The sequence below is a fragment of the Capricornis sumatraensis genome, chromosome 3, assembly GCF_032405125.1.
Source record: "Capricornis sumatraensis isolate serow.1 chromosome 3, serow.2, whole genome shotgun sequence".
NCBI lineage: Eukaryota > Metazoa > Chordata > Mammalia > Artiodactyla > Bovidae > Capricornis > Capricornis sumatraensis.
In genome coordinates, this window is record NC_091071.1 from 97,587,774 (window position 1) to 97,605,418 (window position 17,645).

General features: G+C 39.3%; 1 protein-coding gene across 1 annotated transcript in view; it reads right to left on the reverse strand.

The window, feature by feature from the left end:
- ARHGAP15 (Rho GTPase activating protein 15) overlaps nt 1-17,645 on the reverse strand; it is a 707,176-nt gene that overhangs the window by 246,979 nt on the left and 442,552 nt on the right. The window contains exon 10 of the mRNA XM_068968725.1: nt 2,253-2,351. Within this exon, the coding sequence (XP_068824826.1) occupies nt 2,253-2,351 (99 nt within the window). The remainder of the gene's footprint in view (nt 1-2,252; nt 2,352-17,645) is intronic.

Consider the following 17,645-nt stretch of genomic DNA (forward strand, 5'->3'; position numbering starts at 1 on the left):
GATCTGGCCATTAGCAGGAGGGCTCTAGATATGCTGAGTCCAGCCGTGCTGAGAGACTTGGCACTTTTATATGTTACTTCCTAATATGAACCCCAGCACAAAATGTCATCAGAAACCTACAGAAACATTGGACTTATATTCACATAAATTATTTCTGTACTGAGGTGCTTTATGCCAGAATTTAGCAAAACAACACTTTGAGTAAACAGAATTGGTGTATAAATGTAAGAATATTAATCCAACAAAATGATCATAGAAAAATATAATCAACAGCACACACTTGTAAATCTTGTAGCGATGTGAGAGGTTTTTGTGCCTCTGAGTTTTGTTGAACAGTTCCATAGAGTTCCTTTAAGCTGATATTGCCAAAATGCTTTGAATTATCTGCTGATTTACGGAATTGTAGTCTTTGAGTTTCATTAAAACATTTAAGAATTATATTAATAATCATTATATGTGATTAGTGCCTATCTAGTGCTGAATATACAAATTCATTTTAAGAGAAAACATTGGGACGATAAAATATAAGGCCAAATATGATTGTCCCGTCAGCAAAAACATGGTCTTATTTTATTAAAAATCACCAATAAAATGCCATGAACAAAACATACAGTTTCTATTTACAGGCATTTTCAATTCTGCAATACCATGGTATCTGCATGCCACAAGACTGCGTCTAGCAGGGTTTTCATTTTGCCTGGGGTATATACAGAAATAGAGAGGTATAAAATCCTTTTTTAAATGTGCACACATCTTATTATGCACAGCTTCCCCCAAAGTCCTATTTGGATTTTTGTTCTAATATGATGGTGCTTACACTGTCAGTACTGAGTATTTATAAGTGAGTCAAGGTTTCCAGAAAATGATGAAAATTTAACTATTGGCAATAATAACATTATAACATTTTCAGTGATCCATTTGGCTCTAACTATTTATTAAATAATATTTATTCCTAAAATACGTACTTACACAATTAAATGAGATTGTAACATGCAATAAGAGGACTTTTCTCTCTAAACTCTAATTGATTCCACTCCTCACAGATAACCTCTCCTTGTGTATTCTGCTTTTACTCTTTTCTATTCTCTCTCTGAACTCTCAGCTCAGCTCTCTGATGTGTTGATATGCTTTTCCCCAAAGCTGCTTACTTTATCCACTCTCTCTACCCACTTGTCCCCTTCTTGTTATTCTCTCATTCCCTACTGATATGGGAATAATAGGATCCCAAGGCTGTCCTTACAGTATAATTAAAGTATGAATTTCCAGGAGTTGGAAATTGCAGACCATTTTTATTATGTTTCTATAATAAAGCCAGGTAACATTGAGAGAATTAAAATGGCTTTTCCCTAGCAGATAACTTGGTAAAGATTTCTTCCCTTGGTTCTATTGTTTTAAGAGACTGGGAGCTGAAAAGGGGAATAGATTCACCAATTCTTTTTCTGAAAACACCTCTAACTTTTACATGATATATATCCCCCTAGATCCTGGGAATATGTTGTAAACTTGTAACAGATGGTGATGAAGCTTCATATTTTTATACAATATATATAGTTTTTCAGATTCTGCATCTACTGTGTGTAACTTCCAGGGAAAATGACCTTGAATGAATGAAGTCAGAGTCTGAAGGAAAAACACCCTACAGACAGACTACCATAGAAATAGTGAGTCAATTGGGTTTTGCTTTGTTCCCCTCAGTAAGATGAGATAATTTCAGATGAAAATTAGAATGTTGAAATATAGGAATCAAGGGTCATCTTAACACTGGAGGTGTGTCTGTTAATTGTTCCAGCAAAACTAGTTAGGCATATTCTGTGCTGAACAGATACACGTGGAAGATGGAACATCACCATTTGCAAGTAGGAGCACTATTTGTTTCACTGGGTAATGGGGGCTTACCAAAATTTGTTCTGGCACAACGTCTACCAGCATGAATGTTAGGAGGGTTCTAACACTGTGAGTACTGATATTTTATGAATGTTTTATCACTAGCGGGAAAACAAGAAGTTTGCAATTGAATCAACAACATGTCAGACAGCAAAATATTAAAAAAAAGAACATTAGTAGGAATTATTGATGTCCCTACTGTGAAAACAAACTGAAGTTAATAAGAAACTTGATCCTCTTAACTGATTAGCAACAGTCAGGTTTTAATTGCATGGCTTTCCAGACAAATCAAGTGGTGCTGTTAATGTGAGCATTGGTTGTGTAGAGGGTGCAGTATTGGGGGAATGGCTGTACATTCAGTTACCCACCTCTTTTTTCGACAGCTTCAATGCACTGCTTTACAAACCGTGGAACTGTGGAATTTTCACGTTCACACAGTGTGTGCAGATGAGAGCCAAAAATTTGATCTGCAAAAGAAACAAAGATGAGCTTCATTAAAATCCAAGCTTGCGTTGTTCTTTAATTTGATTCTGTTTCCATATCCACTGAATGATGAAATCTGCATCTTGCATTGGAATCGATTTTTGGCTTTAATTCCAAAGTGTCTGTTGCAGACATGCAAGGACCATAGCTCCCTCCTTTATGGAACAGGACTCTGGCCCTAGAGAAAGAAAATGAACACTCTGCCATCGATTAGGCAGGGATGACTGAGTAAGTTATAGTCTCTCTGGGCTTAATTTCGCTGTCTATAAAATAATGACTAGGAATTAAGAAAACTTCGACAAATTAATGAATCTTAGTGAATCGGTGTCTCAGTGTTTGAGAAGAAGTTTATCAACAATCATCAAAATTATGATGTTGCTAGTGTATTTAGATTCATTCAATGGCACAATGATATTTGAAAAAAGCAAGTTCCAGAAGATTTACTTTGAAGTGAATGTTTTCACGTTTTTCCTGCCTTGAATTTGCCCTTCCTCTAATCTAAGTATCCCTTTTTTTTTAGGGCTCAGCTCAGATGGTTCTTTCTCCACAAACTCTATCCGGAATTCCTATCAGCTTCATGTCTCCTGTAACATAGGTTCTTGGGAATACCAGTTTCTCAGGAGGTTAACAGGCAATTTGAGGGGGAAAGCCTGTAATCAAAATGATTTAGCAACACTGGGTTAAACAAAGTTAAACAGGTTTCCTTCATGTGTACTTATTTTCAGAGCCTGTGTTATGCCAATGTGCACTGGGAATCTCCAGGCAGGACTGAAGGATGCGCTAGTTCCCAAACTTGTTTGAGTAAGATCCTTTATTTCAAAGGGCATCTCTCCAGACTAATGTTTCCGAGAACACTGTGTGAAATTCTAGCCTAGCTCTCTCATTTGGAACATGATTTATGCTATGTTGCATTGTGTATTTTCACTTATAATATATGGAATGTATTTTCTCAAAGCAAAGTCTTGCATGCTGCATTGCTTATACTGTTCTTTCGGTCAAGCACAGTTTTGGGTCCATGGTGTTCACTCAAGGATTTTTTAAAAATTGCGATAAAATATACATAACATAAAATTTACCATTTTAACCACTTTTGTGTGTCCAGTTTAGTGGCATTAAGTACATGTGCACCGTTGTGCAACCATCACCACCATCCATTTCCGGAGCCTTTTTAAACAGCAGAGATGTTGATTATTGACAATGAAACAAATATTTAGTAGGTTCAAGGACTTTCCATCTCACATGCAATGAAATTTAATTCCTTGACATCACTACCAAGGCAGTAAACAACCTGACTTTCCACCAATTAACTGACTTCATTTGCTTCCTCTCTCCTCTCTCTGCTCATCAACTGCTGCTGCCATTCTGTCTACATCACTGATGCTTGTCCATGCCAAGCACACTTCTGCCTCAGGGACTTTGAACTTATTATTTCCTCGGTGTGGAAATCAATTACCCAGGTGATCAAATGTCACCCTCTTATTGTAGCCTTTCCTATCCACCTTTAAAAAAACTGGCAACCTCTGCTGATAACAAATCTTCATGCTGCCCACAGCTTACTTTTCTTAGAGCACTTTACTCCATCTGACATATTAGATTGATATGTTTACTGGTTAGTTGCTCTCCTTGCTTAGAATGCAAAACCCAAGAGAGTGACTATTCCTATTTTCTTTCTTACTGAATTCCCAGTAACTCAACACTCTTTGGCAAATACTAGAAGTTCAATAAATATTTATTGAATTATTGACTGTAAGACATCATCTTTTTCATCAGTAGAAGTTTTCAAAAATGTAAAACATATTTTTGGCACAGTTGCTGTTGTTCAGTCCCTCAGTCGTGTCTGACTCTTTGTGACCCTGTGGACTACAGCATGCCAGCTTCCCTGTCCTTCACTGTTTCCTGGAATTTACTCAAACTTATGTCCACTGAGTCAGTGATGCCATCAAATCATCTCATCCTCTGTCATCCCTTTTCCTCCTGCCTTCAATCTTTCCCAGCATCAGGGTCTTTTCTAATGAGTCAGTTCTCTGCATCAGGTCACCAAAGTATTGGAGCTTCAGCTTCAGCATCAGTCCTTACAATTAATATTCAGGATTGATTTCCTTTAGGATTGACTGGTTTGAACTCCTTGCAGTCCAAAGGATTCTCAAGAGTCTTCTCCAACACTACAGTTCAAAAACATCAATTCTTTGGTGCTCAGTCTTGTTTATGGTCCAACTCTCACACCCATACATGACTACTGGAAAAACCATAGCTTTGACTATATGGACATTTGTCAGCAAAGTAATGTCTCTGCTTTTTAACATGCGCTCTAGGTTTGCCATAGCTTTTCTTCCAAGGAGTAAGCCTCTTTTAATTTCATGGCTACACTCACCATCTGCACTGATTTTGGAGCCCAAGAAAATAATGTCTGTCACTGTTTCCATTGTTTCCCCATCTATTTGCCATGAAGTGATGGGACCAGATGAAATGATCTTCATTTTTTGAATGCTGAGTTTTAAGCCAGCCTTTTCACTCTCCTCTTTCGCCTTCATCAAGAGGCTCTTTAGTTTCTCTTTGCTTTCTGCCATAAGAGCGGTGTCATCTGCATATCTGAGGTTATTGATATTTCTCCTGACAATCTTGATTCCAGCTTCTGCTGCATCCAGCCCAGAATTTCTCATGATGTAATCAGCATTTAAGTTAAATAAGCAGGGTTACAATATACAGCCTTGATGTACTCCTCTACCAATTTTGAACCAGTCTGTTGTTCCATGCCTGGTTCTAACTGTTGCTTCTTGACCTGCATACAGGTTTCTCAGAAGACAGGCAAGGTGGTCTGGTATTTCTATCTCTTTATATTTTTAGCATAAGTGGGGGAAAATATAAGATGCAGCATAATAGAATGGTAAATGATATGTTATTCAAAGGGACAGTCAACACAGATTGTGGTGAGACTTCAAGGAAATCACGATTGTCATCAATTTCTTAGGAAAGGTGATGGCTTGAGTTGAGAACAACTCAGCAGGGAGGGAAAAAGTTAAGGCTAGAGCACTAATAATAATGCAATTTAATGTGGAAATGTGCATTTTTGTCCAAGAGATAGAAAGAAGACAAGCTCAAAACACACATCAACATAATGTAGAGAAGTGGGAAATAATCATGAATATTTGCTTTGAATATCTGGTCTAGTAACAAAGATTCATTCAGACACAGTAAGTCACCAACTTAAGAAAGAATAACATAAAATATTATTTAAGAAAAGTAATCCAGAACTTCAGATTTGATCATTTAAACTGGTCAGAGATTATAGAAAAGAAGAATTGTTATACAAAATAAAATCTTTTAATGATAGTCATGATTCAAATAAATATCAGAAATATGTACTGAGTATGCTCTATAGCTGAAGCAATGAGTAGGCATATTAGGGTGTGATAAAGATATCAAGAAGCTTATAATATTGTAGGGCTAACAGAAATATTCAGTTAATTAATAATAAATAGAATATATAGCAGGTATCACAAAAAGTACTTAGTGCAAAGAAAGAAGTTCTAAAGTATAAAGTTTTTTCCTGTCATTTAGTGCAAAGGTGGTATGTGGGAAGGCAGAGGTTGGGGGGAGGGATTTATGGGATGGAGCTCATTCAAGAAAGATAGATTCTTGAATGAAGATGGTGCTAAAGTCTGGAGAAAGGTTTCTTTCTTTTTTTCCTGATAGGTAGATACAGGAAAATGAAAAAGATGAAACTATTCTACTGTATTCACTCCTTCACTCATTCTGTTATTTAAAAGAAATCCTAAATGCCTGCTGTGTCAGGAGCTAGGAAAGGCACTGATAGCACAATAACAAAGGCTCCTTTCCAATGCTCTAAAGTTTCTTGTGTAGTGGTGACATCATATAAGTAAATAAGAACATGTCATCCTGAAGTATACTATTCCCAGGGAAGCACAGATCCAATGGGAACATGCTAGAAGGAGCATCTGAACAGCCTTGAGCACTCATGGACGGCTTCCCAGAAAAGAACTGAGTCCTCAAGGTTAAGTAAGACTTAGCTTGGAGATGTAAGGAAGAGAACAAACAGGGCATTTGGGGAGGATGAAGGAGAGATAAACAATCAGCGATGAGAGAGTGATGAGAAGAATCATCTTGGTGTGATTGTACAAAGGGAAACATACACTTTTTCTTATTTAGAGAAATCTTCATGTATGAAGCTTTAAGAGGAAATAAAGTTTGTGTTATGAGGAGTCTTAACTATTAAGTCAAGCGGGCATTTATCTGAGAGTGTGAAAATGTGGCTGATTTGTTATACATATGCCATTTCCCTCCCAACTTCTTTCTTATTTTAGAGTCCACTTATAAGACAGATTCTGATATTCAAATAGTCTCCAATAGCTTCTGCTTCCTTTGTAGCTTCCAGTTCATTTCAGTGCAGAAGCTCAGTCATGTCCAACGCTATGTGACCTCATGGACTGCAGCACACCAGGCTTCCCTGTCCATCACCAACTTCCAGAGCTTGCTCAAATGCATGTCCATTGAGTTGGTGACGCCATCCAACCATCTCTTCCTCTGTCGTCCCTTCTCTTCCTGCCTTCAATCATGTAAATTTAGTTAGTTTAAAATTAAAGAGTTCTGGTTAGTAAAATGCAAGGGGATATGACTTGGGAACCTAAAACAGATTTTTTTTCCTGATGAAAGGAGAGGGGTATATGAAAGCATTCTGTCTTTTTTCCTTCATGAACATCAACGTGCAACTTCGCAATGCCTGGAGCTACTGCTGCAATCTTGTCACCATGAGACAAGAAGTTTGCAAGCCAAAGCTAAACATGATTAAAAAAAGAAGCTACAAAGATCTGAGACCTCAGTGATATTGTTGAACTTCTAAACCTGTCCTAAAACACTTTCTCTATACTTCTTATATTATGAGATAATATAAACAATTTTTAACTGGATATTCTATCACCTGTAACCAAAATATTCATAACCAAATGGGGGGGGGGCACAGATCGTGGTGAAGACTGAACACAAAATATCTGTTGAGAAGCTAATGTGGTTATGTATGCAGATGTTATGGAGACCAGAATCAGGATAGGTTTGTGGTAAATTTAGTCATCACTGAGAATTCTTCTCCTCTTTTCGGAATTAGATTTATACTTTCACCACCTTTGCCATCTGACTGTGTGGTAAAATTCACTAGAGTGGGTGACATTTATTTCCTTCATTTCACTGATAGAGGGCTTGCCCATATGATTACTTTGGACAATGTAGCCTGTGTAGAAATGACTATGTTTCAGTTCAACACTGAGGTCTTCAGACATGCTACAGATTTCTATGCTTACTTCTCTGTTACTGCCGAATCAAGAGTTTCCCTGGGTAGCAGCTCCCCTTTCAGTCTGGGCTCCAGAGTAAATACATATAGCACAGAACTGAGGCTGACCCTCATTGAGGAGACAAGTCCAGTCAAACCTACAATGTAAAGCAGAGCTGTCCATTCAAGCCACAGACACATGAAAAATAAGTGCTTTTTGCTGTTTGCCACTGAGCTTCTGTTTGTTAGGCAGCAACAGCTTACTGATAAAGAATGATAACAAGAGACTGGAGTTTTGGTGATCTAAGCTATGCTATGAGAATGAAAACAAAGAGACTTGATAGGACATGGAAACCAAAACTGGGGAGCAAATAAATAGAGAAAAAATTCTAAATTTGGTTAGAATGTGGACTTACACATCCATTTAGAGTCAATCCTAAGGAAGAGACTCAAAAGAAATTTCTCTCACCTTAAAATTTAAAGTCATTAAGTTTTATGTTATATTATGAACTTATTATTATGTATTCTCTACAGACCAGTTCAAATTTATTTAATTCAATTCAGTGTATATTTCATGAGCACCTACCATATGCTGAGCACTGTAAAGAATTTGAAGATTGACATTCATTCATAACTATCTATTACATGCCCACTGTAGCTTAGACATTGCACTCCATCCTGAAGATGCAATGATGCATGAAGCATGATCTCCTACAGTCTGGGCGGAAGAATAGTTCTCACAATTATAATATGATGCAATTGGTGCTATTATAAGGGTGCTTATTCAGAGAAGGCAATGGCACCCCACTTCAGTACTCTTGCCTGGAAAATCCCATGGGTGGAGGAGCCTGGTAGGCTGTAGTCCATGGGGTCACTAAGAGTTGGACACGACTGAGCAACTTCACCCTCACTTTTCACTTTCATGCATTGGAGAAGGAAATGGCAACCCACTCCAGTGTTCTTGCCTGGAGAATCCCAGGGACCAGGGAGCCTGGTGGGCTCCCGTGTATGGGGTCACACAGAGTCCGACATGACTGAAGTGACTTAGCAGCAAGGGTGTTTATTAATAACAGCAAAGACTTATTACATTCAGCCAGGCAAAGTTCAAAGTACTTTATTCTAACTTACTTGATCTTCACAGTAATTGTAACACTTTGGTGGTAGACACTATTATCATCCTGATTTTATAGGAGTGGAAACTGAGGCACAAAGATATTGAGTCATTTGCCTATAGTTACAAAACATCAGGCTCTAGATGAAAAAGAAAAAAAAAAAGATAAGGACCTAACTCAGACAACAGAGAGATGCAGCGATTCTGTGGATTTGCAGACAGGATGCAGGAGGTGAGCTAACTCACTAGGCAAAGAAGATTTAAGTTTTTTGCTTTGTTAAAGGAGACTAAGATGCAGAAACCCAAGGGTTTGGAGAAGAATAGAGAGATTGATATTTAAGGAGTTAGGATAGGTATTTCAGAACAGAATGTTGATGAGAAATCAAGGTGAAATTAAGAGGTTATTGGTGATCATAAGTAAAATGGCTTTTGTAGAATGAAACGGAAAAGCAGAGGCTTGTGGTCAAGATTTGAAGGGAAAGTGAGAAGTAGAGACAGCAAATAGACTTCTTTTTAGCACGTTAGTGATGAGGATTCACTAATTATAAGGAAAGACAGGATTTGGGGGAGGATTTTGAGTGGGGTGGAGAACAGAAAGTTTCCATTGCAAGGTATTTTTGATTTTTTGATTGCCAGAATGCTCTAGAGAGGGTGAGGGGCACTGCTGGCTACTTTCAGTTGTTCTGAGGCCAGAGGTGGGGGAGGTGCATTACTGCCACTTACTGGGTGGTCCAGGTAAGTGCAGGCAATCCCTCATGGGGAGAGAAAACAACCCTTCCCAGATTGCCAACAGCGCTCTGGGGGAAAAAAAGAGTTGATATATGTTGAACTTCATTAGATAGAAGGGAAATGTTCGCTTTCACTGGTTACCAGAAAAGTAAAAAAGAAAAAAAAAAATCACCTCATTTATATCCTGACTTGAAAGTGACTACGCTCACCCAGTAAGGTATGGCTCTGTAGAAGGACCTAGCCTTCCAGGTTAAAACAAAAACTGAAAGTGTTAGTCGCTCAATCCAGTCCCACTCTGCGAACCCATGGATGGTAGCTCACCAGGTTCCTCTGTCCATGGAATTCTCCGGGCAAGAATACTGGAGTGGGTAGACATTCCCTTTTCCAGGGGATCTTCCTGACCCAGGAATCAAACCCGGGTCTCTTGCATTGCAGGCAGATTCTTTACCATCTGAGCCACCAGGGGAGCCCATACCTTCTGGGTAAACCTGATTAAATTAATGGTAGTCATGTGGCCTAAGCTGGGTCAGTGCAAGTCTCCCTCCAAAAGTTTTAGAATTGGGACGCTACATACTGAGGTGGTATCAGAGATACTATCTGCTCCAGGGACACTGAGGGCCAAAGGGAGCCATTTGGCGAGATGGCTATGTGCAATGAGTGAGTGTGCACAGAAACGAATTGCAGAGGGAAGTGAATGAAGCAGAGACACCTCAGCTCCTCACTTCCTGATACTTATATATGATGTCACATATATACCACATATATGATGCACCATATATGGTTGCCATGGGGAGCATTAGAAATTAGAAGGTGCTGGGCTTCCCTGGCGGCTCAGACAGTGAAGAATGTGCCTGTAATGCAGGAGACCCAGTTTCAATCCTTGGGTCAAGAAGATCTGTTGGAGAAGGGAATGGCTACCTATTCTAGTTCTAGTATTCTTGCCTGGAAAATCCCATGGACAGAGGAGCCTGATGGGCTATAGTCCATGGGGCCACAAAACCACAAAGAGTCAGACCTGACTGAGTGACTAATACTAACACTTTCAGTTTAATGCAGCCAAACAAATTTGGCAAGAACATGGACATAGCCCCATCCACAACGTTCCAAAAGAGGGCTTACAATCAGAGGAGAAGGTGCCAGGAGTGGAAATAGCTCAGTGAGACCCACTGTTATGGGTGACGCTGGTTAGGATGAGTATGTTGCATGTCTACTGGTTTTGCTGGCCTTGGAACTATTCTTCTACCCTCCAGTATGAGCACTCTGGTTTTCCTATGGGAGTGATACTTTCTCATATTGCTGCCATTTGTTTTGAGTAGTGCTGACCCCACCAGCTCCAGCTCTAGCAATAGACATGCACTTCTTCCCTTGGCCACAGGGATATGAACATGTGTTCGGATATGAACACATGATCCAAGTGGATCTGGTCTCCCAAATCCTGAGGGCTTTTTTTTTTTTTTTTTTAAAGTGCTACTGGGAAAAAGGAGCCCTCTTTCTGCAGGAATTGGTAAACTCTGAGGATATGAGTCTGAGCTTCTAGAAGTTATACTGCCAGCTTCTGCGAAAACATACTGGAGGATTAAGCCAACAGAATGGAAAAGAGAGCTGAAGGATGGAGAAGATAAAGATTTGATAGCATTTTGTGCCCACAGGTCCAGTCATGGTTGAAGCTATCCTCGTCTCTTTGATTTTTCAGGCAAGTAGTCCAATAAATTCCATTCTTACGTTTGCAGTTTGAACAAGTTTCTATCAATTACAACTTTAAAAAAAATGACTGCAACATGAGCTTTTAACATTACACGGTGAAGTATATAACGTGGAGGAGATGAAGATGCACTTGAAATGACTTTGTAAAATCAAAAGTCCTAAGGAAGTAAATCATAGAGATTTAGCTAAGACATCATTGTACAGTTTAGGGGCTATTGTAGGATTGCCATCCATCTGTAAATCTGATACAGATTTCAGAGTTTGATACACCAAGGAAGACCATTAAATAATAGGAACATGTTTGAACCACAGAATCTTCTATCTTGAAATTGTGTAAGGAAAGGGGGAGGGAGAAAGAAGGTGTTTTGTTTTCCTGGCAAGCATTGATGACCTAGCTTTTGCCCCCTAAACATCTATGTCTGCTATCCTGGCACAACGTTAAGGATTATTTCTGCTTTCCCCCTCCTTATGGCATTCCGAAAAAGGAAGCAGTCCTGGAACCCTGAGTTCCCGGCTCCCCACCTATAGTTCCATCTGTGGGCTCACTGGTAATCCTTTCTTCCTCTCTTAACAACTTTTTGTATTTAGAAAACACCTCTTGCTAGGGGTGCCAATATTTTTGGAATGTTCTGCACATGCCCATGGCCTTGGCTGGTGTGATCATTACATCTTTGTTCTCCTGCTTCAGTGCTTGTACCAGGGGTGGCAGGCAACACATTGGTTGGAGAAAGTCCATTTTCTGTAATTTTTCTTTGAAAGCATCTTTTGGTGAGAAAAACAAATAGACCTTCCACATGACTGCACTTACAAAGCATGTTGTTTACATAATGAATTAGAGTTTAACTAGAGAATGGTGGTTTTTAATCTTTCAGCACTCAAACTTTTGACCGATTTAGTTAGTTCATCAGCATAACCAGGTTAAGTCTCCCAGATTACAAATTAGCTTCATTCTCCCTCATCTCTGCTATATATTTTTTGACAAATTATGGAAAGAACAGCCAGTAATGGGATCTTTGTCAGTTAGATTCCAAATGAATCAAAACTACGAGGAAAACTACTCAATAGAGGCAGTTAAATGTTCAAATAATGTGACGGTGTTATCATCATTTATGCAGGGAGACAGTCTCCACATGCTTTTCAAAATGATGTTATTCTGCTATCAGGAGAGAGGCTCATTGCTGCTACTCTAGTAAATTCTGAAGCAGAAAAACAAAGCCCATAGAACTATACACATGAAGAAATAAAGAGAGGAAGAGAAAACAATAATAAAAAACTGAACTGTTCAAACGCTCACACACACACATTGGACAGTTATTTTGGTAATGAGGCATATTCATTGAAGATTTTGGCTACAACAGAAAAAAAAAGCACTGTGGTTACCTTAAGCAAAGAAACATTTATTCAAATGATGTCAAAGGATGGGAGTAGGAGGAAACTCAAAGAATTTACTGGGAACCAAAAGTAATTTTAGAAGGTAGTATACTAAAGAGTAAAAAGTAATAAAGAAGGTGAAGTGCCAAAGAATTGATGCCTTTGAACTGGAGAAGACTCCTGAGAGTCCTTTGGATAGCAAGGAGATAAAACCAATCAATATTAAGGGAAATCAACCCTAAATACTCATTGGAAGAACTCATGTTGAAGCTGAAACTTCAGTATTTTGGTCATCTGAGGCGAACAGTTGACTCATAGGAAGAGTCACTAATGCTGGGAAAGATTGAGGGCAGAAGGAGAAGAGGGCATCAGAGGATGAGATGGCTGGATGGTATCACCAATGCAATGGACATGAACTTGGGCGACTGAACAACAACAAAAGTAATTTATAACTGAATCATTTTGCTGTATATCTGAAACTAGCACAATATTGTTAATCAATAATGTTGCTGTTCAGTCACCCAGTCATGTCTGACTCTTTACAACCCCATGGACTGTAACACACTAGGCCTCCCTGTCCCTCACCATCTCCTGGAGTCAGCTGTTTGCATCAGTGATCAAAATACTGGAACTTCAGCTTCAGCATCAGTCCTTCTAACAAGCATTCAGGGTTGATTTCCCTTAAGATTGACTGGTTTGATCTCCTTGCTGTTCAAGGGATTTTCAGGAGTCTTCTCCAGCACCACAGTCAGAAGATATCACTTCTTTGGCATTCTATCTTCTTCTTTATGGTCCAGCTCTTACAACCATTATGTGACCACTAGAAAGACCATAGCTATCAGCAGATTAATGTCTCTGCTCTTCAACACACTGTCTAGGTTTGCCATAGCTTTCCTGCTGAGAAGCAATCATCTGATTTCATGGCTGCAGTCACCATTTGAGTGATTTTAGAGCCCAAGAAGAGGAAATCTGTCACTACTTCTGCCTCTTCCCCTTTTGTTTGCCATGAAGTAATGGGGCTGGATGTCATGATCTTATTTTTTTTTTTTTAATATTTAGTGTTAAGGCAGCTCTTTCACTCTCCTCCTTCACCCTCATCAAGAAGCTCTTTAATTCCTTCACTCTTAAGAGGCTCTTTAGAATAGAAATCAACTGTATTTCAAAATAAAATAAAAGAAGTTAGATTAAAAAATAAAAGCAGTTTATTAATTCTTCAAAGAAATTACTGCAGGTGAGGGGCCAGTCTTAGAAAGACTTAATCCAAAGTTCTCAGGAGAGCCAGTAAGTAAGAAAAAGGAAATACAGCAACTGTCTTGCTGTCCTGTGACTTTGAGAGGGATAGGACGCTGTTTGCATTGTCACCCACCCCCCCCACCACTAATGTCCTAATGACTTCTGTTCATCAGTTACTCAAGATTTGAAGTTCTAATATATGATGTCCAAGTGAATGAGATTTTGTCTAAAAAATGGGTTGGAATGAGAAAAATACAACCTTTGTAGCTTCCTTAGTAGGTAGCATTCACTAGGAAGTTTTCTCCCTCTAAAATGCCGCAGACACAGGTAGATCATTTCCCAATAGGCTGCCATAAGGACAGGGCAGTGGCTGATGGAGGACAAAAATAATATTCTCAAGATGGGTAATTTCAGCAATTTAGGTGATTTCATCCTTTGACTTTAAACTGTAAGCGACATGTAGTTTCCTTTTGTGAGTATGTTTCCAGACCAAAACTTTTAGATTACTTATCAAGGAATCCTATCTCTATTCTTATATTTTCTCTACTTCCATTCTTGCATTTCTCTTTTCCTTACCTTTAAAATACTCTCTATGTGAACCTCCATCATATAATTCTCCCACAACTTCACTGAAACTTTTTTAAGAAATACGTGATTTAAATTAAGTACTGTAGTATACTGATGGCTTATGTCTTTGCTTTTTACTACACAGATATCAAAAGTTGCACTGATTCTCTGCTGAGTCTCTTAATATACACTGGAAGCAAATCTCTCTCATTGCTTTGTTTACTCGTGATTTTTTTTCCCTCATAAGTGGCAAGTCCAGGAAAAAGCTTAATTATTTTAACTTTCAAGTAGTTTGGAATCTAAATAAATAGGAATTTTAAGTATATACACGTCTGTGTATAGTTCTTCCCACATGTTTATTCATATTTTTGTATCTCATTTGATCTAACAGACTTTAAAGTCGCTGGCAGAAAATGATAATGTCTACCCTGGAAAGACTGCTCTGGAGGAGACTGATCGAGGCTCTAGGGAGAAGACCTCCCCCAACAAAGGAAGGCTGGGATCTGGAACCTCCAGTCAACGTTGGACAAGGTCAGCCAAAGATGAGGATCAGAGCCAGACTGGCTGCCATCCAAACAGTACGGAGAGTCTTTCCCCAGTCCTTTCCATTTTTCCTCCTCCTTCTCTTTTCAGGCTTTCAGCAGTCTCCACCTTTCACAGTTACACTCTCAACCTCAAACAAGACTTCTATAAAGCGTCCTTTGGCCCTTCCTTTTAAGCTCCCAAACACTTACTAAAAATAGATCTCAACTCCATTTGAACCAAGTGATGCAATGCACATATTGGTGGGTCCACCAGATAGAAAGACACCTTCATCTTAAATGAAGAGTTTATTAACTCAAATATAACAACAAGTATATCTTTTTTCTATATTTGTCTCCCTTAGGCCAATATTTGTCCTATATTTCTTTTCTGTGCTTACCTAAAGCAGCACAACATATAAATTACACACACACACACACTCCACCACATGTGTGTGCACAGAATCACAACACAGAGAATGGCTTGACCAAGTGGATATTACTGCATTTTTGTATTCATCCATTCAATCAATCCATCCTCGAGTATTTTTCAATGCCTAAAGAGGATGGAATAATGAACAGGACATTCTCTGTCTTTACACACTCTGTATGTAAATGAGGGAAACAAGCACATACGCACATTAATATATCAGATGGTGATAGGTGCTATGAGAAAATAAAGCATGCCAGGGAGATAGAGAGCAAAAGAGAAGTGTTATCAGAGAAGACTTTTTAGCGGTAATGGCACTGAGCAGAGACCCAAGAAGTGAAGGCATGAGCCATATCAATATGTAGGTAGAACATTTAATCAGAGGAGCAGCAAGGGAGAGTAAGTGGGGTAACTTGGAGGAGCAGCAGGAAGGCTGGTGTGACTGAAGTGAAATGATAAACAGGAAGTATGGTTGAAGATGAAATTGAAAACATAGCCTGGTGGACAAAGCAGCTGGAACCCTATAGGTCACAGGAAGAAAAATACATATGATTTTAAGTATGATTTTATTCTAAGTTATTGGAAAGTATTGAGCAAGGAAGTTATGTAAAGTGATTTATGTTTTTAAATAATCTTTCTAGTTGCTATGTGCAGACTGTATTTAAGAGGGTGAGGAAAAGAAGCGGAGAGGTCAGCTAGAGAGCTGGTGAGATAGTTCAGGGAGAGATTCTGGTCTTAGATAGGCGGTGACAATGGAAGTAAATAAAAGTGGTTGAATTGAGAATATATTTTTAAGGTGGGATTTGGTAAGCTGGAATCAAGATTGCCGGGAGAAATATCAATAACCTCAGATATGCAGATGACACCACCCTTATGGCAGAAAGTGAAGAGGAGCTAAAAAGCCTCTTGATGAAAGTGAAAGTGGAGAGTGAAAAAGTTGGCTTAAAGCTCAACATTCAGAAAACGAAGATCATGGCATCTGGTCCCATCACTTCATGGCAAATCGATGAGGAAACAGTGGAAACAGTGTCAGACTTTATTTTTGGGGGCTCCAAAATCACTGCAGATGGTGACTGCAGCCATGAAATTAAAAGATGCTTACTCCTTGGAAGAAAAGTTATGACCAACCTAGGTAGTATATTCAAAAGCAGAGACATTACTTTGCCGACTAAGGTCTGTCTAGTCAAGGCTATGGTTTTTCCTGTGGTCATGTATGGATGTGAGAGTTGGACTGTGAAGAAGGCTGAGCGCCGAAGAATTGACGCATTTGAACTGTGGTGTTGGAGAAGACTGTTGAGGGTCCCTTGGACTGCAAGGAGATCCAACCAGTCCATTCTGATGGAGATCAACCCTGGGATTTCTTTGGAAGGAATGATGCTAAAGCTGAAGCTCCAGTACTTTGGCCACTTCATGTGAAGAGTTGATTCATTGAAAAGACTCTGATGCTGGAAGAGATTGGGGGCAGGAGGAGAAGGGGACGACCCAGGATGAGATGGCTGGATGGCATCACGGACTCGATGGACGTGAGTCTGAGTGAACTCCGGGAGCTGGTGATGGACAGGGAGGCCTGGCGTGCTGCAATTCATGGGGTTGCAAAGAGTCGGACATGACTGAGCGACTGAACTGAACTGAACTGAACTGAACTGATAGATGGGACAGAATAGCATGGGGAGAGACCCCCACTGGCAAATAGCAGAAACATTTCCTGGAAATGAGAATACATGGTAGCTTGGGAGGCAAGGATTGCTCTAGAAAACTGTGGGATGTCTTACCAAACATCCCAGGAGACGTCAAATAGATGTTTGAATGTGCAAGTCTGGAGTTTCAAGGGTCTGGAGTTTGAAGTACTAAGTTTAGAAAACCTACCGTAGGAATTTGAAACCACAGGGCTGGAATATTTCAGCCCTGGAATATCTGAATAGTGCTTAGTAGTCTAAGAAGGAAAAGGAAAAGAGAAGAGAAGTCCAAAGACTTAACACAGGAGTAGCCCAACATCTGGAGGCCGGTGTGAGGGGCAGTCTTCACTAAAGGAGAACCCAGTGGCATAAGAGTTTCCACAAGAAGGAATGAGGAATTGTAAAGAAATAGGAATTTTAAAACCACTGAAAGATTTCATGCCCTCCGTCCCTTATTTCCCACTCTCTTTAAAGCAGAGTGAAGTTAAGATGCTCTTCAGTCCACCAGAGACAATTCATGGTCTCCTTGGAAGGTATAAAAATGCTCAAATAATGAAATTATTGTGTGGGGATAAACAGAAAAGAGAACTGATTCAGAATGAGGAAGACAGAAATGGATTTATGGAGTTGGTAACTTTGAGCTGGAAGATTAAAA